Source organism: Xenopus laevis, chromosome 4S, assembly GCF_017654675.1.
Source record: "Xenopus laevis strain J_2021 chromosome 4S, Xenopus_laevis_v10.1, whole genome shotgun sequence".
Classification (NCBI taxonomy): domain Eukaryota; kingdom Metazoa; phylum Chordata; class Amphibia; order Anura; family Pipidae; genus Xenopus; species Xenopus laevis.
This window is the reverse complement of record NC_054378.1, coordinates 6,805,013-6,827,791: the sequence shown is the minus strand read 5'-3', so window position 1 is coordinate 6,827,791 and position 22,779 is coordinate 6,805,013. Positions and strand designations below refer to the sequence as shown.

At 42.3% G+C, this 22,779-nt stretch overlaps 1 protein-coding gene across 1 annotated transcript; it reads right to left on the bottom strand.

Moving 5' to 3' along the window:
- Positions 1 to 2,414: 2,414 nt before the first annotated feature.
- On the bottom strand, positions 2,415 to 22,779 carry best1.S (bestrophin 1 S homeolog). The gene is made up of 10 exons (XM_041560882.1): positions 22,434 to 22,779; positions 17,723 to 17,892; positions 17,404 to 17,498; positions 14,998 to 15,231; positions 14,492 to 14,646; positions 11,570 to 11,647; positions 10,748 to 10,900; positions 8,774 to 8,854; positions 6,201 to 6,352; positions 2,415 to 3,373 (listed from the first exon to the last, which is right to left on the bottom strand). The coding sequence occupies exons 2-10, from the start codon at positions 17,872 to 17,874 to the stop codon at positions 2,479 to 2,481; spliced, it is 1,995 nt and encodes a 664-aa protein (XP_041416816.1). The 5' UTR covers positions 17,875 to 17,892; positions 22,434 to 22,779; the 3' UTR covers positions 2,415 to 2,478.

Genomic DNA, 22,779 nt, shown 5'->3' with positions numbered 1-22,779 from the left:
TTCTCATTTAGATGGGGGTCTCTGACCCTTATTTGAAAGCTGGAAACCATCAAATAAGAGACTGGCCACTTGAAAAGTTGATCAAAATCAGCCGTTTGATAACTTGGTAAAACGAACTTAACGGTGAACCACCCCTTAAAGGAAAATTCAACCCAGCCTACCTCCCCCCGGGCAAATGTCCCTAATTTTTTACTCACCCCTCCGTGCAGATTCTGGCCTTTGAGTTCATGGCAGCCATCTTCTCCTGTAATCTTCGTGTCTTGTGCATTTTTGACGCATGTGCAGTTGAAGTAAATTTCCAGTCCCAAACAACTGCACATGCGCCGAAAAGTAAATTTTTTTTTTTTTTTTTTTTTTTTTTTTTTATTGTAGGAAATTTGTGACTTTCTGCACATGCACAGTTTGGGACTGGAAATTTACTCCAACTGCTCATTCGCCGAAACTTCAGAAGAAATATAGAGCCCATGAACTCAGAGGCCAAAATCTGCACAGAGGGGTAAAAAACAAAAAATTAGGGGCATTTGCCCTAGGGAGGGGGGTATACCCAGTTTAGGAGGAGGGTTTTTTATTACAGGTTGAATTCTCCTTTAAAACTAAATGTTGCCCTTTATTTAATAGTGTAAGTGTCCTGGCTAAATTTCTAGGGCTTTTGTCCTCAATGAGTTCTACTCTAGTCTTTAATTGGCCATATTTGGGCAGTTGATCTAAGAGGGCACATAAAGCCAGTAACACCTAAAGCCAGCAGTTTAATAGTAGTTGCTCCAAACCATTTTTGGTTGTGTAAGGTGTTCTTTGATCCCAGTGCTCCTCACTGACATTCATGGCCACACTGGATTATTAGACTCCACACTTGGACACCAGCCATGAGGTCAACGTGCTGCACTTGTGTCAGATTAATCTGCCAATGTGGAATCACTTGTTTAATTTGTTCTATGGTTTCCTTACCCAGCCTTGAATCCTGCCTGCACTAACCTATTGCCTGGGCTTGGACTTTGTGCCTTATCACTCGTGGGCCTTGTTGTGGACTTAACTAAATGTACCAACCTTCCTGCTTTGTTTTGACTGCCAGTGCTGCAACTTTCAACTACCTGCCTGAGTTGTGCCTCAGTTCAACATGCTGCTTAACCTTGATTTAATCCTGTTATCAACCAGTTACTCCTGGGAGAAAATAGAGACCAGCAGGTACAGGCTTAAAGGGCATGTAAAGGTAAAAAAATAAAATCCCATTTTTAATTTCTTTAAAGTGATACTGTCATGGGAAAAAAAATTTTTTCCAAAATGAATCAGTTAATAGTGCTACTACAGCAGAATTCTGCACTGAAATCCATTTCTCAAAAGAGCAAACAGATTTTTTTTGTATTCAATTTTGAAATCTGACATGGGGCTAGACATATTGTCAGTTTCCCAGCTGCCCCAAGTCATGTGACTTGTGCTCTGATAAACTTCAATCACTCTACTGCTGTACTGCAAGTTGGAGTGATATCACCCCCTCCCTTTCTCCCCCCCCCCCCCAGCAGCCAAACAAAAGAGCAATGGGAAGGTAACCAGATAGCAGCTCCCTAACACAAGATAACAGCTGCCTGGTAGATCTAAGAACAACACTCAATAGTAAAAACCAATGTCCCACTGAGACTCCTTGAGTTACTTTGAGAAGGAAAAACAGCAGCCTGCCAGAAAGCATTTCTCTCCAAAAGTGCAGGCACAAGTAACATGACATGGGGCGGCTGGGAAATTGACAAAATGTGTAGCCCCATGTCAGATTTCAAAATTGAATATAAAAAAATCTGTTGAGAAATGGATTTCAGTGCAGAATTCTGCTGGAGTAGCGCTATTAACTGATGCGTTTTGAAAAAAATGTTTTCTGATGACAGGATACCTTTAATGAAAAAGAAACCTATCTCCAATATACTTTAATTAATAAATTTGTACAGTTTTTATAAGAAACCTGACTGTATGCAGTGAAATTCTCCCTTCATTTACTGCTGTAGATAGGTATTGTCAGACAGTCCCTAACTGCTCTGCGGGGAAACAATCATAGTTATGAACAGCAGGGGGAGCCCCCGCCTTACTTCCCAGCCATGCAGAACTCAAGCAGCTTTGTTTGTTTCCCTGTAGAGCAGTCAGTGACTGTGTAGAGATTTGTAATGGATTTTATTTTTGCCTTTACATCCCCTTTACTGTTTCCAACTCCAGCTGCAGGGACAAAGATCATGGAGCCAGATTTAAACAGATAAACTGGGATTCTATTTGGAGGATTATTTTGCTGCAGTCACTGGTTCTGCAGAGTTGGAGAAAGTTTGTATTAAACAATAGAAAAACTATAAAATCCACATTAGATTACATGACAATACAGGACCCAGTGCAGTCTGTATATTCTGATTATTAATCAGTCTTGTTGTATCGACTTCTGGCAGATATTATTTGACTTGTGCTGTTTTGATTCTTTATTCATTTTTTTCTAAAAGACTTGCGTTGTATTCAGCCGCTCTTTTCTTCAGCTTGCTCTGAAATCTCCCCATCCTCCATGATGACTTCCATAAGGTCAGTAAAATCCCCTTCTGCCAGACTAATCCCGGAGTCCTTGGACGAGGGACATTGAGACCTGCGCTGCTCTTTGTTTCTTGTTTCGCCTTCTCCATCTGACTGTCCCGGCCTAGCAAAGGATGCCCGCTGTAGAACTGGGGAGGTAACCGGAGAAAAGGAGAAGATAGAATGAGCTGCTCGATGTCCTGGTGTTTGTAAGGAATCAGGTGAAGCCTGGGAGGAATTTCCCTGAATCAATGAAGACAAGCGCAGGGCCCTGGGTAACTTACTCTGCACATTCCCTGAATGGTCTGATTGCAAGGTGGTAGCACTTTCGCCATTACCTATGATTCCTTCCTCATGTTCTTCCAGGCTTCCAGGTGGCCACACAAAGCAGTTCTTGGATCCAGGAGATAGACTCGAGGATTCACCTGCAACTTCACCCATAGGAGCTTTTTTTCTAGCCCAGTGTGTAGTAAACACTGTTGTGTTTCCATGTGTAGAAAAACGAGGTGGGCAAATTGTAGGGCCCCCATTAAGTGGAGTCTGGGGAGCACTATAAAACCCTGGCCTCTCGTAATAAGGAGTGGACATGAACACATTGAGATCCCGTAGAGCTTCACCATACTTTATGTTGCCTGAGTCCCGCTCATTAAAATGAGGAAGGCCAGCAGGGACCCTATTCCTTCGTCTCATTAGCAGGCTCAAGCGGGAGGTTGAACGTTGGGGACCTGGGGAGTTGACACCCAGCAGTCTTCCAAGTGGACCCAGAAGTGGGGTAGAGTGATTGGCCTCCTCATTTTCATTGATCTGCTCAAGAGGCTGGAATTCCAGATCCTCTTTCTGCAAACTGCAGGGGTAAAGAAAAGAGATCTATCACATTGCTGTCGGTATGGTACATCTACATTGGATAAAGGGCATCAAAAATGAGTTTTGACTGGGAGCACCAACATCACAATGTATTTCATAATCTGAAAGACTAGGGGGCGCATTTACTAAAGGGCGAAGTGACTAACGCTGGTGATGTCACAACAACTATATTTTTATTTATTAAGGTTCCCTGGATTTGTGTAATGTAATGTATTTGCTGCAACGTATACATCCATTCAACTTTATAATTTCCCACCGTATGCAAATTAGCCTGAGCGAAGACCTCTAACGAAGTTAAGATAGGCATAATTAAATGTTAGCACATCTTCGCTTTGATTGCCGACGTAACGCTAGCGACTTCGCATTTTAGTAAATTAGCGTTGTCTGAGCGAATTTTCGCTTGGCGATGGGTGCGAAGCCGTCGCTGGTGAAATTTCACAGGTTAGTAAATTTCCCCCTAGGGATCAGTTTATGGGGTGGCAACATCTCAGGAATTGCCAGGGGATTAATAACTAGAGGATATTTTAGAAAGTTGGTGAAGGACAGCTTGTCTAGAGCTCAGAAGGTTTCTCATAAGGAAAGTATTAGTTATGTTTGTAAGAAACCCAGTGAGGTTCCAAGGATGATTTATTCTATGCCACAAACTTCTGATAGTGATTAAAAAATTGGAATATTGTAAATCTTGACCCCTATCCAGATCTGCTGGAGCAACACAAGATCTCCTGGTGGGCCCAGGTCCTACTGAGCACCAAGTGTAGAACATTTCCCATCAGCCGTTTCTTATTTTCATCATAATCTGATATACAGTAGTACCTGCAACATTTTACATTGTCTTATGCTACGGTTGTGAGATTGAGCCCTAGGAGCGTCACTGCAGCTCTATCTTTTAATGTGGGTGTCTTCCAAAAATTACAAACGAGAAGTTGCTTGCAGGATAAAACTACTGGTTGAGTTGAGTCTTATGAGCTTTTATTTCTTTCTAGAGACAATTGTAATGGAGGCACTGGCACTATATTAAAGTGGACCTGTCACCCAGACACAAAAATCTGTATAATAAAAGTCCTTTTCAAATTAAACATGAAATCCAATTTCTATTTTTTATTTAAGCATTCATAGCTGTTGTAAGCTGATTTAAAAATCTCAGCTGTCAATCAAATATTGTCTGCCCCTCCTCTATGCCCGTGGCATAGAGGCGGGGCAGACAATTACTTTCACTTTCAATTCAGCACTTCTTAGATGTCACTGCTCCCCACACATTCCCCCGTTCTCTTTACCATATAACTGTGTGGCCAGGGCATGGGGATGGACATTGGGTCCCCCATTCTGGTGCAAAAACAAAATTCTGAGATGATGCAAGGCTTGTCTTAATAACAGTGTCCACAAAATGGCTGCTGCCTGCTTGCTGTAATTTTGAAATCCCAGACTGAAGGAAACAATATTCAAATAATTTATATAGTGTAATTAAAGTTCATTATCCTTGACTAATCTGATAAAATAGGATTTTGAATAATTTTTTTGGGTGACGGGTCCCCTTTAACAGGGCAACTGATTTTCCCAAAATACTAGATCTACTGTTGCCAACAAGGGCTGGGTTGCTGTGATAAGAGAGGTATATGATTTGATGGTTACATAATAAGTGGTCATCTGATATGAATTACTGACCTTATTGTGGGTGCTGAGGCAGGAATTTGAGTTGATGAGGGGAATATGAGGGCTTTAACCTTGAGAAGAGGTGCATGCTTCAGATTCACTAATGGAAACTGTTGTAAGAATAAAAGCAAGGGTATGGATAAAAGCTGCTTTAATTATTAATGGACTTATTACAAGTCAGGACTTTGGTCTCCTTGTCCGTTCCAGTTCACTTATCCTTGGAAGGACTTGTGCAATAATGGCTGGCTGTGATTTGTTAGAAATTGGTGGTGGTGAGTTTATTGCCTGATGATGAGCACAATGGTGTAAAGTAAAGTCTAAAATAGAATAAGGCTAGAAATGCTGTATTTTGTATACTAAACATAAACATGAACTTACTGCACCACAAGCCTAATCAAACAAATGATTTATGCTTTCAAAGTTGGCCACAGGGGGTCACCATCTTGTAACTTTGTTATACATCTTTGCAAGACCAAGACTGTGCACATGCTCAGTGGGGTCTGGGCTGCTTAGGGATTGTCATAAATGATCAAAAGCACAAGTCAAATAATATCTGCCAGAAGCCGATACAGCAAGACTGATTAATAATCATAATATACAGACTGCACTGGGTCCTGTGTTGTCATGTCATCTAATGTGGATTTTATCGTTTTTGTATTGTTTAATACAAACTTTCTCCAACTCTGCAGAACCAGTGGCTGCAGCAAAATAATCCTCCAAATAGAATCCCAGTTTATCTGTTTAAATCTGGCTCCATGATCTTTGTCACTGCAGCTGGAGTTGGAAACAGTAAAGGGGATGTAAAGGCAAAAATAAAATCCAATACAAATCTCTACACAGTCGCCGACTGCTCTACAGGGAAACAAACAAAGCTGCTTGAGTTCTGCATGACTGGGAAGTAAGGTGGGGGCTCCCCCTGCTGTACATAAGTATGATTGTTTCCCTGCAGAGCAGTTAGGGACCGTCTGACAATTTCTATCCACAGCAGTAAATGAAGGGAGAATTTCACTGCATACAGTCAGGTTTCTTATAAAAACGGTAGACATTTATAAATTGAAGTATATTGGAGATAGGTTTCTTTTTCATTAAAGAAGTAAAAATGGGATTTTATTTCTTGCCTTTACATGCCCTTTAAACATAAGGAATTGAACTCTCACCTAATATCAAATGCAGATCCCTGGTAAGATGGCCGACGGGTTTCCACAGTGGACGCAGTGTATGGCGGCTGGGGGTCGGAATCATTCCAGTAGATATCCTTTTCCAAAGGAAGGACATCTTGGTGCATCTCATCCACCGCTAACAGAGAGACCTGGGAATGGAGGAGCACAAAGAGAATATCATAGTCCTGCCACTAATACAGAATACAATCAAGGGTCTAGCAGATTCTCTGGACTTGTCAAGTGTATATCCCTCCCAGTAATACAAGTCTGTAATGGGGAACTGCCATAGTTATACTAACATATGTATCCGGTATCCGGAAGTTTAATAAATCTGTCTCAGGAACAGGTTTTCTCTGCCTGGGGGTTGTTGTAGTTAAAGGGGTTGTTCCCCTTTAAATTAACATATAGTCTGATGTAGAGAGTGAAATTCTGAGACAATTTGCAATTGGTTTTCATTTTTTATTATTTGAGGTTTTTGACTTATTTAGCTTTTTATTCAGCAGCTCTCCAGTTGGCAATTTCAGCAATCCGGATGTTAGTAGGGATGCATCGAATCCACTATTTTGGATTTGGCCAAACCCGCAAATCCTTTGTGAAAAGGTTCGGGCGAATACCGAATGGAATCTGAATCCTAATTTGCATATGCAAATTTATTTTTAAATACGTAAATAATAATATTTGCATATACAAATTAGGGGTGGGAAAGGGAAAACACTTTTTACCTCCTTGGTTTGTGACAAAAAGTCATGTGGTTTCCCTCGCCACCCCTAATTTACATATGCAAATTCGGAGTCGGCCAGGCAGAAGGATTCTGCCAAATCCCAATCCTGCTGAAAAATACCGAATCCCGAACCGAATCCTGGATTCGGGGCATCCCTAGGGTCCAAATTCCCCTAGCAACCATGCATGGAAATGAATAAGGGAATCTAATATGAATAGGAGAGGCCTGAATAGAAAAATAAGTACTGAGAAGTAGCAACAACTATAAATGTGTAGCCTTACAGAGCTTTTTTTTATTAGATGGGGTCAGTGACCCCCTATTTGAAAGCTGAAAACAGTCAGAAGAGGAAGCCGAATAATGAAAACACTACAATAAAGAAAAATTACCAATTGAAAAGTGGCTTAGAATTAGCCATTTTATTACATACGTAAGCAGTGGAAAAGAGGGGGACATCTGAGGCACATCTGGTTCAATTTTTTTTGCAGAAAAGCAACACAATGGTGTTACAGCCGCTCTGGGGATGATAAATCCCGCCTTACCATTTCCAGGATGTTAATTCTGTAATTTCCCAGCATCCTCTGAGACCCTTGGAACGTCATTCATCAGGAAATGCTCCCCCGCAGGTGTCAATACTCTCTGTAATAAGCTCCTGAACCCCATCACTCCTACATGTAGTACCTGCGCCCCCCAGTGACAGCACAGCTAACTGCATTCTCTATGACTAGGGAGCTGGATTCAGGAAGCCTCATACAGTTGCTCTTTGTGTGTCCAAAGGAAGATTGTTCTTTCACAACTATACAATGGGGCAGATTTACTAAAGGGCGAAGTGGCTAACGCTAGTAACAATTCACTAGGGGGACATTGACAATTTACTAACGGGCGCAGGCGCCAGTTCGCTAGCGAATGAGACTGGTGCTAATGGTCATTCGCACTCTATTTCCAGGCGACTTTTCGCTCTGGTGAACGGACGTTACTCCGCAAATCCACTAAAGTGCGCATATTACTGAACGTTATCTCTTTCGTCAGAGTTGCCTTCGCCACCTCAGACCAGCTACATCTTCCTCAATCTTCTGTCACTTACATTATATCCAAAAAAAATTGGTGACTTTTTCTTTTTTCAGCTTAATTGCCAGCAAAAGTCCTAACTGAAACTTTTTTTGGGGAACCGGTTTTCCCAAACATTTTCCAACATATGGAACATTCATTTTACAGTGGGCTCATGTGTAGGGCATTATATTAACTCTCATGTCCAGCGCCGGATTTGCTCGGCGGGGCCCCTTAGGCCGCGCGGTCCTAGTGCCTGCCCGCACTACCTGCGTGCAAGCGCCGGAGCACTGGGGAGCAGCACGTCCCCAGTGCTCCCCAATAGAGCGGCTGGGCGGCATGCTGCCCCCAAAAATGTGCCGCCCTAGGCCCGGGCCTATGTGGCCTCGTCACAAATCCGGGTCTGCTCATGTCTTTATTAAGGTTCCCTGGGCATTTGTTTTAAAAAGTGAAATTTGTAAGTATTTGCACCAACATTTAACATAAAGACGTCCATACAACTTTAAATTTCCCGCCCTATGCAAATTGGCCGGAGCGCAACATCCCTAGCGAGAAATGAACGTTATTGCATCTTCACTATCAAATGCTCGCATTGCTGAAGTAACACTTGTGAAAAAGTCGCCAGCGTTCAGCGCCCACGGCGAAACTCCGTATTTTTGTGAATTAGTGTAGTCTGAGTGCATTTGCGTCTGGTGAAGTGTAGCGATGGGTGCGAAGCGGTCACTGACGACAATTCGCCCTTGAGTAAATCTGCCCCAATGTCACTATATGAGCTATTTGATAAAATATCACACTAAAGACCCACCTGCAGGTTCCTATCGATTAGCCAGTTGGTCTCAAAGTCGTCATCATCTTGGCCAAAGGGGTTGATTAGCTGTTCCGCTACCTGCATAGACAGACATTGTATGACAATTCATTTATAAACACCGCCGGGCAAATTAGCACCTGGGCAACAACCCATAGCAACCAATCAGTGATTAGCTTTTTTCAGCCAGCTACAGGTAGACAAATAAAAGCAAACATCCGATTGGTTAACTGGCCAGGGAAAAATTTGCCCACACTTTATAAATGACCCCCACTGACTTTTTAAAGGTAGGATTTAATGAATACATCATTATTGCATGCACACAACATTCCTTCTTTCCAAAACTATTTTAAAAGGGAACTATCGCGAAAATGAAAATTTAATACAAGCTTTGTCATACTGAAATAAGTAACTTTCTAATAAATTTTAAAATTCGGCACCATTTGTGAAATAATTACGTTTATCTTCACTATTCCTCTCTCAGCATCTGTTTCTCTTCATTTTTTTCTTCATGCAGCAGTTGGATATTCATTGATCCAATATATATTTTGCCTAGCAGATGTATTAGAGCTCACTCTATTAAAGTCACCAGACATCATGTCTCTCTACATGCAGGATTTGTGCAAAAGGCAGTTATTTTGTTAGTTTTTGTTTGTACTGGAATCAGTTATTTGAGTGACCTCTAATACATCTGCTAGGAAAGGAGCCCCCCTATAAGATATATTGGATCTAACTGTCAGTGAATATCTGACACCCAACTGCTGCATGAAAAGAGAAACAGATGCTGAGAGAGGAATAGTGAAGATAAACTTGATAATTTCAGTAATGATGCAGAATATTTAATAGATTGCATTTGGGAAGTTTCTTATTTCAGTATGATGAAGCTTATATTAAATTTTCATTTTCGCAATAGTTCCCCTTTAATATTGATTGGGGGAAGCTGCCATGATGCTTTCCCTGTATGAGGCATTCACCTTAGACCAGGGGCCCCCAACTGCCAGGCCGCGGGCCACTACTAGGCTGCAGACATACCTGAACTGGTCCACCGAGCCGAGTCCGCATTTTACACGGATGCACCGAATTTGAAACGGATGCAGCGAATTTGACAAGGATGCACCGAATTTGACGAGGATGCACCAAATTTGACGAAGATGCACCACATTTGACAAGGTTGCGCCGAATTTGATGAGAATGCACCGAATTTGATGAAGATGCACCGAATTTGACAAGGTTGCACCGAATTTGATGAGGATGCACTGGATTTGATGCGGACACACCAAATTTGACGAGGACGCACCGAATTTCATGAGGACACACCGAGCCGAGTCTGCATTTTACACGGATGCACCGAATTTGAAACGGATGCAGCGAATTTGACGAGGATGCACCAAATTTGACGAAGATGCACCGCATTTGACAAGGTTGCACCGAATTTGATGAGAATGCACCGAATTTGATGAAGATGCACCGAATTTGACAAGGTTGCACCGAATTTGATGAGGATGCTCTGGATTTGATGCGGACACACCAAATTTGACGAGGACGCACCGAATTTCATGAGGACACACCAAATTTGACAAGGATGCACTAAATTTTTACAAGGATGCACCGAATTTGACACAGATGCTGCTGGAGCACTAAATTTGACGTTAGCACGCCCAAAATGCGGCACACACAAAATTTGATGCAGGCGTGCACGAATTTGATGTGACGTGCGCAGTTGACATCACCCCCGGTCCTTGCAAGAAAGTCTGGCTTTACACTGGTCCCTGGGGCAAAAAAGGTTGGGGACTGCTGCCTTAGACTACATCACTATCTATTCTAACCATCACATGATAACCTTGTTTTATTGGAATCTATAGAATGTCTCATCCAGAAAAGGTAATGCTAGCCCTCTCCACTTACTAATAAATAATATCTGTGTTTGTGAGATAATGATGATGATGATTAGATCGCAATATCTACAGCTCTTACCTTTAACCAACCGGCATAGAAGAAAAACTGCAGCAGGGTGAAGACTGGGACATACAGGTCCATATCGTGCCCGGGATAACCTTTCTGAGGATCTAGAAACTGTCGGCCAATCAGGCAGGCCAGGAAAAAGCTGTACACGGCCACTGTGACCACCTTGAAGACCAAGAGGAAGACAAAGAGGAGTTACATAGAAAGCAGAAAGGGATGATTCATTGAGAAGGAACCAATAAAAGAAAGATGGTGCTTTGATAAACCCGGCAAGGTTGAAAGTGCAAAGAGCAGACATTTGATTGGATACCTGCTCCTTCTGTCTCATCAGCCATGTGACTGCATAAAGGCCCCCCATTCAAGGACCAAGTCGGCAGCTTATCGGTCGAGTGTAGAGCCCCCCAACAGGCTTTCCCGATTGATATCTGGCCGAAAGTCAGCCAGATGCCAATTTGGCAGGTTAGAAAATCCCATCAGATCGTGGTCGCATCTTTCATTGATGCGGTCTCGCAATCCGACCGCCCGTTTGGCCTCCGTTCTGATCCGATAGTTGGGCCCTAGGGTCCACGATTGGATCAGCCTGATATCGCCCACTTCAATGTGGGCATATCCGGTAATGATCCGCTCGTTTGGCGACATCGCTAAATGAGCGGAGCTCTACGTCTATGGCCACCTTTAATATATGCATTGATAAGAGTGGGAGAGGACATATTCTGGCAAGTGAAACTATATGACCCAGGGCACACAGTAGTCTTTCAGCTGGTGGAAAAACACCTGAAACTGTTGGTGCAGCCTGTCACCACTACTGGATAGTTCATTGAAATATTATCTTACCTGGGTATATACCAAGGGGACACTAATCCAATCATAGCCATACAGTCTGCCGCATTGTGTCCTCAGAGAATTCAGCTCCTGACAATAACACAAAGCCATGAAAGTTTGTCTATAAATCAACATTTCCTATACAGGTATGGGACCCATTATCCAGAATGCTTGGGACATTGGGTCTTTCCATAATTTGGATCATCATACCTTAAGTCTAACATTAAGAGGCAGATTTATCAAAGGTCAAAGTGAAAATTTGAATTTAAAAAATCGAATTTCAAGCAAATTTTTGTGTACTTCGACTAGGGAATAGTCCAAATTTGATTCAAATTTGAAAAAAATTCGAAAATTCGAATATCGAAATTTATCATGTGTAAAATTCGACTTCAACCATTCGCCATCTAAAACCTGCCGAATTGCTGTTTTAGCCTATGGGGGACCTCCTAGAACCTATTTGGAGTCAATTGGTGATTTTTTTGGGAAAAACTTTGATTCGAATGCAATATTACTTTGATTCGTATGATTTGAATTTGGACGAATTCGATCAAATACCGACTATTCACCAGCAAAAAATAAATAAATAAAAAAAAATTCGAAGCTTTTTGAAACCATGAAAGTTATTTAAAGACATAAAGAACGAATAGTAAGAACACTGAGCGATGCGTTAAAAAAAATATGAAAACCTCTAAAAATTTGGACAATTACTAGTGAACAAAAAATCTGAAAACATATAAACGTCTAATTGGTTAAAAAAAAAAAAAAAAAAGGTCCAATGAGATCAGCGCAGCTCCCATTGACTTCTTTAGGACCTCAACTGCTTTTATTTGGAGAAGTTTTGTCTTAAGGTTTTTCGTGATTTTTACACTTAATAAATATAAATTTTTACAGTTTTAGAGAATAAAAACATGTTTTAGAGAAAAAAAACCTTTTTGTAAAAAAATTTAAATCCTTAGTAAATCGGCTTAATGTGAACGAACATTAATTTTATTGTTATACAGGTATGGGATCTATTAAATAGACTCAAGACAGGCAGACGGCACTTCTGGAAAAGGTATATTGGGGTTGCTGCTGTGAAACCTAACGCGTTTCGGGAATAGATCCCTTAATCATAGGTACATATGGGATCTATTATCCAAAATGCTCAGGACCTGGGTTTTTCCGGATAATGGATCTTTCCGTAATTTGGATCTTCTTTACATGATTTTCTTCTTCTAGAAAATCATGTAAACATTAAATTAACCCAATAGGCTGGTTTTGCTTCCAGTAAGGATTAATTATATCTTAGTTGGGATCCAGTACATCCAGTACACTGTTTTGTTTTTATTACAAAGAAAAAGGAAACCGTTTTTAAAAATATGGATAATTTAGATAAACTGGAGTCTATGGGAGATGACCATCCTGTAATTCAGAGCTTTTTGCATAACAGATCCTATACCTGTACATAGTTTTTCTTATTTATCTCTCTTCCCTGTATTTTACATCTTCCATTCTTTCTTCCTCAGTGCTGCTAAATCTTAGGAACCAGAGAGTTTAAATTGTTGCAGGATTACAATCCCTTCCCGTTGATAATATGGGGCAAATTCACTAACTTCCAAAAATTCACCAGCGACGGCTTGGCACATCGCAACACTTCGCCAGGCGTAGATTCGCCAGGACAACACTAATTCACTAAAATCTGAAGTTGCGTCCAATTTGCTTAATTTGCAACGAAGTTAAATTTCAATGGAAGTATATGCTGCGGCAAATACATTACAAAAGCCCGCGAAACCTTAATAAAATGAAATAAAGTTGTTATATTGCCCTACACATGAGCCCACTGTATAGTTTATGTGCCATATGTTAGGAAATGTAGGGGGGGAAGCTGGTTACCCCAAAAAATACTACGCTCTTTTGCAGCCTATAACCCTGAAAAAAGAAAAAGACGCCAGCATTTCTTGGGATTTAGAAAAATTTTCAACTAAATTTTGAGGAACTCCTTTCTACTCTATTGCACTTCTCCTGGTCTGAGGTGGTGAAGTCAAGTCTGTCGCAAGAGGTAACGTTCAGTAAGAACCGCATCTTAGTGAGCGTTAGTCACTTCGCCCTTTAGTAAATTTGCCCTATGTCGGGAAGCTGATAATTAAGGACTGGGGGAAAGAAACGCATAAGGTGAATCATATGGGGTCGGTATGTATTAATTTTTACATGTCATTATGTTAATATGAATTACAGGACATGGGAAATTTTTTTGTTTAATGATTAATTATTGGTGTCCTGGGAACTTGGACACGTCCCTGTTGCCTCGCTGCTGATTATGGACTGACAGTTTAGACTCCCCCTTTCTCTTAAAGAATATTACAGTGGAAGCAGACCCTGCAGTTGCTGGGAGGCCAGTAGGTATAGGCAGGGCCGTATTTATATATAGGCCCCCCGAGGGCCTGTGCCTAGGGCGGCACGGTTTCGGGGTGCCTTTTGTTTTTTTCCATAGGAAATCCGGTGACGGAGCTGAGGGGGTGAGGGGTAGGGGGTCCGAGGAAGAATGCAGAAGTGACTTCACGCACACAGTGTGTACGTCGCATGACATCACTATGCATGGCGCCAGTATATTGGCGGTGACATCAGTGCTCCGATGTCAGTGTGCACGACCTAGGGGCATGTTGGTTGCAGATAGAAGTTACGAGGGTGGCATAGGACCTAAATACAGCCCTGGGTATAGGGGGCAGCAATCTCTAGTTACACCATGGATGGACATCAATTTAATGGAAGGTTTATATCCCCTTTAAAACTAGAATGTATTTATCCACTGAAGGCCCATCAGAAAACAGGAGCTCTGCACAGAACCATGAAAAGACAGATGTGGAATTAGGTAGTAATCTCCATTGCACAAATAATTTACGTCTCCTTGATCCCCAACACCCCCCTTCGCATGTCTTCTCTCACGAGATTCCTTACTTTGAGGATAAGCTGGAGTACAACATTGTCCCGGATTCTCCCCTCGCTCCGTGCTGCAACTGCCAGATTGGCAAACCATACGCACGGCACCCAGAACTTGTTGTGCGAGGAGACCAGGCTGTCAAACTTCAAGCGTTCCGTGGAGGTCATGAAACCTGCAGTAGGTGGGTAAAAACAACCGCTAAACGAAATGTTTATTTGTGCCATTGGCTTCTCCAGTGTCGGACTGGCCAACTGGGATACCAGGAAAACTCCCGGTGGGCCCAGGTGTCAGTTGACCATTTGGCCTATTTCATGGTCATTCCCTATTTCTTTATGAGAACAAAGAGGCTAAATAATGGAAGAATAGAGTATAGTACGTAGAGAAAGAGACTAGGAGAATAAAGAGGTTGAGTGAGGAGAGGAGATATAGTAGTCTGGAAAGTGGGCCCTCAGCCTAATGTTTTCTGGTGGGCCTCTGGCAACCCAGTCCGACACTGGTTTTCTCCCCCATGTCACCCACTGACCTGCATTGACAACATGTTGCAAAGTTGGGAACCTCATGTAGACGGCGGTGCTCACTGAGCGCAAGATGAGTAGCCCTGTCAGGTTGGCATATCTCATGAGTGTCCGGCGGAGTATCCTTCCTCTCTCATCCGTCCCATGCACATTACTGGACACCAGGCACATTAAGCGGTCTGGCCATGGGACACTCTCGTACTGTCCCCACCAGCGTGAGACCACCAGGGTGACATAGAAACCTGTAATTAGATAAAGAAATGATGATGATATGGGCTCATGGGTCACCACTAGGCACTAATGATAATGGTTCCCAGAAAGTGAACCTGAACTTCAGCTATCACTACGGCAATCACCAGAAATGCTGCTTTTTAATGTAAACATGTATTATACTATCTTAGTTTTTCCACTTACACTTGGGCCAGTCAATTGTGAAGCCTAATTTGGACTATTTTTGAAGACTGGGTGTTGCTTACTGGCAGGCCATGGATCTCTAGGGCAGGAGGGCCCATACTTTACTAATGTGAGGTCTACTTTTAGTGATGTTGTCCCATTATGATCTACCTCCATAAAAACATTGTTAGCATTCTGTTCCATGGAAAATATAACTTAAATATTGATTTATGAGAACACCTATATTGTTAACAAACAACTATTTCTTGCTTAACCTTAACATAACGAATATCTGAATGAAAAGCATGAAACAGGAGGGGGATTTAGACAAGCTGTTTGTTGACAGTGTCTTGAGATCTATTGATCCCCAGCTAAGGCTAAGGCCACACTAGGCGATAGCGCCGCGATTTGACTCGCGGCGACTTTTAATCCGCAATCGCTGGGGAAACTTTTGCGCTGGCGTCTATGGGGAATCGCGACAAATCGCCAGCGTAAAAACACACGCGGCGATCTTTTTTCTATTGTCGCTCGAAATCGCCTAGCGAGGCAATTTCGAGCGACAGTAGAGAAAAGATCGCCGCGTGTGTTTTTACGCTGGCGATTTTACGCGATTCCCCATAGACGCCAGCGCAAAAGTTTCCCCAGCGATTGCTTAAAAGTCGCGACAAATCGCGGCGCTATCGCCTAGTGTGGCCTTAGCCTTAAGGTCTACTGGTAAATCCCAATCTACGTTTATTGACAGTATTATTGACAGTTTATCTACTTTATTGACAGTAAATGTAATTAACATGATGCTTATTTACATCCACATGAATCCAAAGACGTAATACTTACACAGTTGACTGATTTATGGTCCTCGTCTGGACTCCATTTAGGTCTGGCACTGCCTTAAAATGGCCATACACGGGCAGATTAAAGCTGCCGATATGGGTCCTTTAGAACGATTTGGCATCTTATTTGCACATGTGTGGGGGCTCCCAACGGGTCCTCCTGATCGATATCAGGCCAAAAATCAGCCAGATATTGATCGGTCAAGTTTGATTTTTTTGTATGATCCAGGACCACATCGGCTAGTTGATTCGGTCCTGCGACCCGTCGGAGTCCATTCGTAGTTTTGTAATCCGATCGTTCGGATTCATCCGATATTTCCCCGTTAGTAGGCATATCGGGTTAAGATCCACTCGTTTGGTGACTTTGTCAAATGAGTGGATCTTATAGTGTATGGCCACCTTTAAGCTGGCCATACATGAAGAGATCTGCTCGTCTGGCGACATCGCCAAACGTGCGGAACTTTCACCGATATGCCCACCATCGGGCGGGCTATATCAGGGTAATCTGAACATTCACCTTAGGGCCGAAAAATTAAACCTTCCCGATCGATTTAGTGGCCAGATATCGATGGGGAAGACACGTTGGAAGCCCTATACATGGGCATATAAATTGGTTTTAAGAAACGATATCGGAAGCTTTATCTTCCCGTGTATGGTCACCGTTATGCCCCAGATCTCTGGTCAATCATTACAATCTGTCCAGGTGCCATTTGCGGAATAGAGGAAATCCTACACCCCCAAATTCCACGACTGGATTAGCTGCAAGTGTCTGGTTGCAGGTTGGGGGAAAGTATTGTTTTATCCATACAGACACCAGAGCCTCCCCCTAACGTTGCCTATATAGGCACAGGCCCCCAAGAAAAAAGGCACTGGTCTTTGCTTACAGCCTGTAGCTCCTCAGCACATACAGTAACATCAGTCACTTTTTAATAAATATATAATATCATATATATAGTATATCAGGCAGCAAGAACGCCCCTTTGTGCACAAGACTGATAGAGTGACAGCCCCCCTGCCCTAAACCCATAGAGACTATGACATCATCGATCCCCAGACCTCTCACTCCAATTGGCTTTGATGTATATCATATGGGGAGTGATGTCACAGTGTCATCCAATGGGATTGTGCCAAGCACTCCTGAGTTGGTGATTGGATGATTTGCAATTCACACTTATGGCTGGTACCACTTACCTAATACAAATGATACAGGGATCAGCTCTGCATAGTTATTACAGTACAATGCCAGCTTCTCAAAATAAATTCTCTGCTGCTCATTGAGTAGAAACCTGAAACAGATAATGTCCCTTTAAACAGAACAGTCAGATTTTATGGGTCCCAATAACATTCCCCCCCACCATTCCTTCCAATTCAATGATCCCAAAAGGGAGGGGGCTTACAGTAGAGTGGGTGTAATAGGGGATGGTCCAAAATTTTGGAATAAATGCAATTATTTTTATAAAGTACGACTGCCCAACCAATGTCGCTGTTGTTACACTACGATGCCAGGTACCTGTAAGTGGCACTGATGATGAAGTAGCAGCTGATGAAGATGAGGAACTCCTTGTACAACAGTTTGTAGATGCTGCCACGCCATCGAAGGAGCAAACGAGAGAAGGTGCCAAGCCGGGCATCAGCCACACAATTACTGTAGGTCACAGTCATGGGCACGAGTGGATGGTACTTGTGATGGAGGGAACATGACAGGCATGTAAAGCACTATGTTATCACTTGGTTTCCTGGTCTTTGTTATTAAAGGGGTTGTTCATCTATAGGTTAACTGTTAGTATGACGTAGAGTGTCATATTCTGAGACAATTTGCAATTGGTTTTAATTTTTTATTAGTAGTGGTTTTTGAGTTTATTTAGCTTTTTATTCAGCAGCTCTCCAGTTTGCAGTTTTAGTAATCTGGCTGCTAGGGTCTAAATTCCCCTAGCAACCATGCACTGATTAGAGTAAGAGACTGGAATATGAATAGGAGGGAGCCTGAATAATGAGTAATAAAAATAAAATGTTTTTTTAAATGGGGTCAGTGACCCCCCATTTGAAAGCTGGAAAGAGCCAGAAGAAGAAGGCAAATCATTCTAAAACTATAAAAAAAAAGAAAAATGAAGACTAATTAAAAATTTGCTTAGAATTAGCCATTCTATTACATACTAAAAGCTAACTTAAAGGTGAACCAGTGCACAATATTTTGAATTATAAGATGTTTCATTTAAATAGTGTAGACTATGCTTCAAGTCTACTAACCTGTGATAACCAGTATGATTCTACTGTAATAGCCTAGTAACAGTACTTACTAAGTTTCTATTGGTTTCTGTATCTGGTGCAGATCTAGTAGTTGTTACTGCATTCTCCCAATCAGTTACATGCACTTTGGACCAGACGGAAAATCCAAGAGTATTGCATTGGGCTAGGGAACCTGCAGGTTGTGGGTAGGACTTATGGGTGTGGGTCAAAGCAGGTCCAGACTGAGAATCAAAATAGGCCCTGGCATTTCAGGTACACAGTGGCCCAATCAGCCCCAACAGCCCACTAAATACTGATTTTCTATGGCACCTTATAGCAGCCCCTCTGGCATTTGCCAGAACCCACAGATTGCCAGTCCAGGCCTGGGTCAAAGGATCTGCTGGTTGGGTTGTTGGTCTCCATATAATTAAGTCTTTCACCTTGAAACATATTTTTTCTTATTTTTACCTCTGCCCACTTTGGATAATGTCACTTCTGGTTTGCAGAACATTAATTCCAGTTAAAGGACAAGGAAAGTCTAAAATAGAATAAGGCTAGAAATGCTGTATTTTGTATACTAAACATAAACATGAACTTACTGCACCACAAAGACTAATCAAACAAATGATTTATGTTTTCAAAGTTGGCCACCGGGGGCTGTCATTTTGTAACTTTGTTAAACATCTTGGCCTGACCCTGACCCTGCACATGCTCAGTGTGGTCTGGGCTGCTTAGGGATCGTCACAAACAAAGCTGCTTGAATTCTGCATGGCTGGGAAGTAAGGCGGGGGCTCCCCCTGCTGTTCATAAGTATGATTGTTTCCCTGCTCAGCAGTTAGGGACCGTCTGACAATTCCTATCCACAGCAGTAAATGAAGGGAGAATTTCACTGCATACAGTCAGGTTTCTTATAAAAACTGTAAAAACTACATTTTTTAATTAAAGTATATTGGAGAAAGGTTTATTTTTCATTAAAGAATGTAAAAATGGGATTTTATTTTTTTTGCCTTTCCTTGTCCTTTAAATAGTGGTTAGCGGTCTGGTTGCAGGATCAGGTAATGGATCCAAGTAGTAAAAATGCAGGTCTAAACTCGGCTTTTCATTGGACATTGGACATAGCACAGTACAAGGTGCAGAGCACAGTTTACCTGCACTTGCCAACCCACTATGCCCCTCCCCAGACCCACCAATCAACCCAATTCATAATGGGTTAACCTATTTACCCCGGACATTATCCTCAACCAGACATAAGACCGAGTTGGCAGCTTATTGGCCAGTGTGTGGGGCCATCTGATGGGCTTCCCAGATCGATATCTGGTCGAAAGTCAGGCAGATCTCGATCGGGCAGGTTAAAAAAATCCCGTCGGATCGCAGTATGCAGTCCCGCGATCTGACCACCCGTATCGGCTGCATTATGATCCGATCATGGGCCCACGATCGGATCAGCCCGATATCGCCCACCTCAATGTGGGCATATCGGGAGAATGAACGGATCTCTACGTCTATAGCCACCTTTAAAGTGACTTTGGAAGCAGGTTTGGAATAAAAATGTAACCCGGTTTGGAATAAAAAATCCCGTATGGTCAGGGGATCAGGGACTCCTTCCCAAACCCGACTGCTTTGCAGGTATTCTACAGGTGACGTCTAACACTTGCTGGCTCCATAGTGCCTTGCATTCCATAACTTGTACAGCCTAAATAACACACACACTCCAGGGAGTTATGGATGCCCACCTTCTATCCCTCCTGCCAAAAAAAGGCATTTTAAGAAATCATAGAGTTGAGCCCTGGTGCAAAGTTGAACTGTACAGGTTACAGGTCACAATGTGGCACCAACACAGACAGGTGGGATAAACTATATAATAAATCTGCTTTCAGGTTCTTTATTTGGGAGCCACAGTTGCAGTGTCTGGTATTGTAACACCACCCATCTGATCTCAGTGTAATACCGGAAACCCGGCATTGATCAAATATCTCCATATTGTGGATAAGAGAGAGACGGCAAATATAGTTCTTCTCTTCATCCTTGACTAAGTGGTCTGTGCAAGGAGTGTTCCTGCTCTTTTCCTCCAACCATGGTTTGATTTGGGGATGCGCAATCCTTTACATGATATAAGCAAAGTGAATTTGGCAAAGCTTTGTAGGAATAACAGCTGTGTTTTTGTAACTAAATTGAGTGTAGGCAGTGCTGGCCGGACGCTAAATGGCAGGAATCATTAGGTAATGATGCACAAGGCACTGTTGCGATATACGGAAAAATAAGTCATAGAAATACAAAATAGGGGTTGTTTTTGAGGTCCATCCCTTCTCAGCTGACTGTTCCTTGCTTTGCCTCCTGGCAGGAACAACGCAACGTATAACAACACAACACTAATATAATGACTACATCATTTTTTATGGTTTTTTGTTTTTTTTTTACAAAACTGGAAAAGCTCTTTTTGTTATTTAAACCTATACCTTCCATATCAGCGTTGCTCCATCGACATTTTTCTGTACCAGCTTATTCCAACATATTACCAAGGGTTAAAGTACAGCTGAGACCTCTAGTTCAGCATATCAGGGCTGGATTCTAAGAACAACTTATAAACACATGTTTGGAGATAACCAATATGAATTCTTGTTCTGCCAAAACAATGCTGGACCACAACTCTAATTGATGGGAACCAGTAATCTCATTATAGACAACATTCAATCTCATGGTTAGTGATGGGCGAATAAATCCACCAGGCGCGACTTTTGCGCTTCCCTGGCAACGAATACATTCACTAAACTGAGGTGAAAATTCACAGATGAAAAATCCGCAGAGTCAAAAAAATGTGGGCGTACATCAGAATAGTCGCACACATAATTGTGGTGCGTCAAAATGATTCGGACGCCCATTGACTCTAATGCATTTGGACAAAATAGGTGCGCGTATAACATTTTTTGTAGGCATCAAAATAATTGTGATGCCCATTGAATTCAATGTGTTTCGCAAATGTTTTGCGAATTTCGCTGTAAATTCGCAATTTTTTTGTGAAATGGGACAAATTTGCCCATCACTACTCATGGTTTATTACATGAAAACTCCACTGAAGTCTGGTGAAAAGTCTGGAGTAGCAGAATTTTTTCCCCCTTGATTTGAATCTGACCCAGTGTTAGATTACAATGAGGTGACTGATATAGTGCAAATACTAATGGGGTCTGTGTGGTTAGGGGACATGATAATTTGCTGCCTTGGGTCTGTGTTTAATAGAGAGGTGAGAGCCGCATCCCTTAGTATTTATGTGTTGAAGAGTTTATGTGTTAGAGCAGGGATCCCCAACCTTCAGAACCCGTGAGCAACATTCAGAAGTAAAAGGAGTTGGGGAGCAACACAAGCATGAAAATAGTTCCTGGAGAACCAAATAAAGGATGTGATTGGCTATTTGGTAGCCCCATGAGGACTGAAAGCCTATAAGAGGCTCTGTTTGGCAGTACACCTGGTTTTTATGCAACCTAAACTTGCCTCCAAGCCTGGAATTCAAAAATAATCACCTGCTTTGAGGCCACTGGGAGCAACATCCAAGGGGTTGGAGAGCAACATGTTATTCACGAGCTACTGGTTGGGGATCACTGGTTTAGAGAGTCGGTAGGGATGAACCCCCATGGTGCCTAGAGTTGCCACCTTTTCTGGAAAAAAAAATACCGGCCTTTCTATATATTTATCTTTTTTCCCTATTAATAACATTGGGATCAACCATCATTTTTACAGGCCGGTAAAATACCGGCCAGGTGGCAACCCTAATGGTGGTGCCTGAGTTTTAGGAAGAGGCAAGAGAGGAACCCCTAATGCCTCTGTAATATAGAGGTTGAAAGCTGTAGCTTTGTGTATTAGGGAGAGGTGGAAGATTTGTTCCTAGCATTTCTGTACTATGGAGAGGTGAGAGATGTGCTCCCTGTGTATTCGGGAGAGATGTGCTCCTGGTATCTGTGTATCTGAGCTATAAATGAATGAAAGCTGATAAAGTTACTTACAGAGTCAGATCAGTTGTGCTCGGCTCTTGTGTCCTCTGGTCGTTCTGTTTCCCCCCTGGGATCTGCTGTTGAATTTTTCGACCCTTTTCACTGGTCCTGTGATCCCCTAATCTGTGTACAATATTGGCTTTGTTGTCCCCCCCTCCCGGCGGCCGTGAGCAGCCGTGGGTTTAGCTCCTGGCACCATTCTCTCTACTCAGCGTAAACTGTTTGCTCTTTAAATCTTTCCTGTTTGGATTCCCCTTCAGATTAGTAAGAACAAGATTAACCGCCCTATAAGGAATAAAGTTCAGTTTCTTTGCTCAGACTCAAGGTGGCACTAGATTGCAAGATTAATAACATTGGG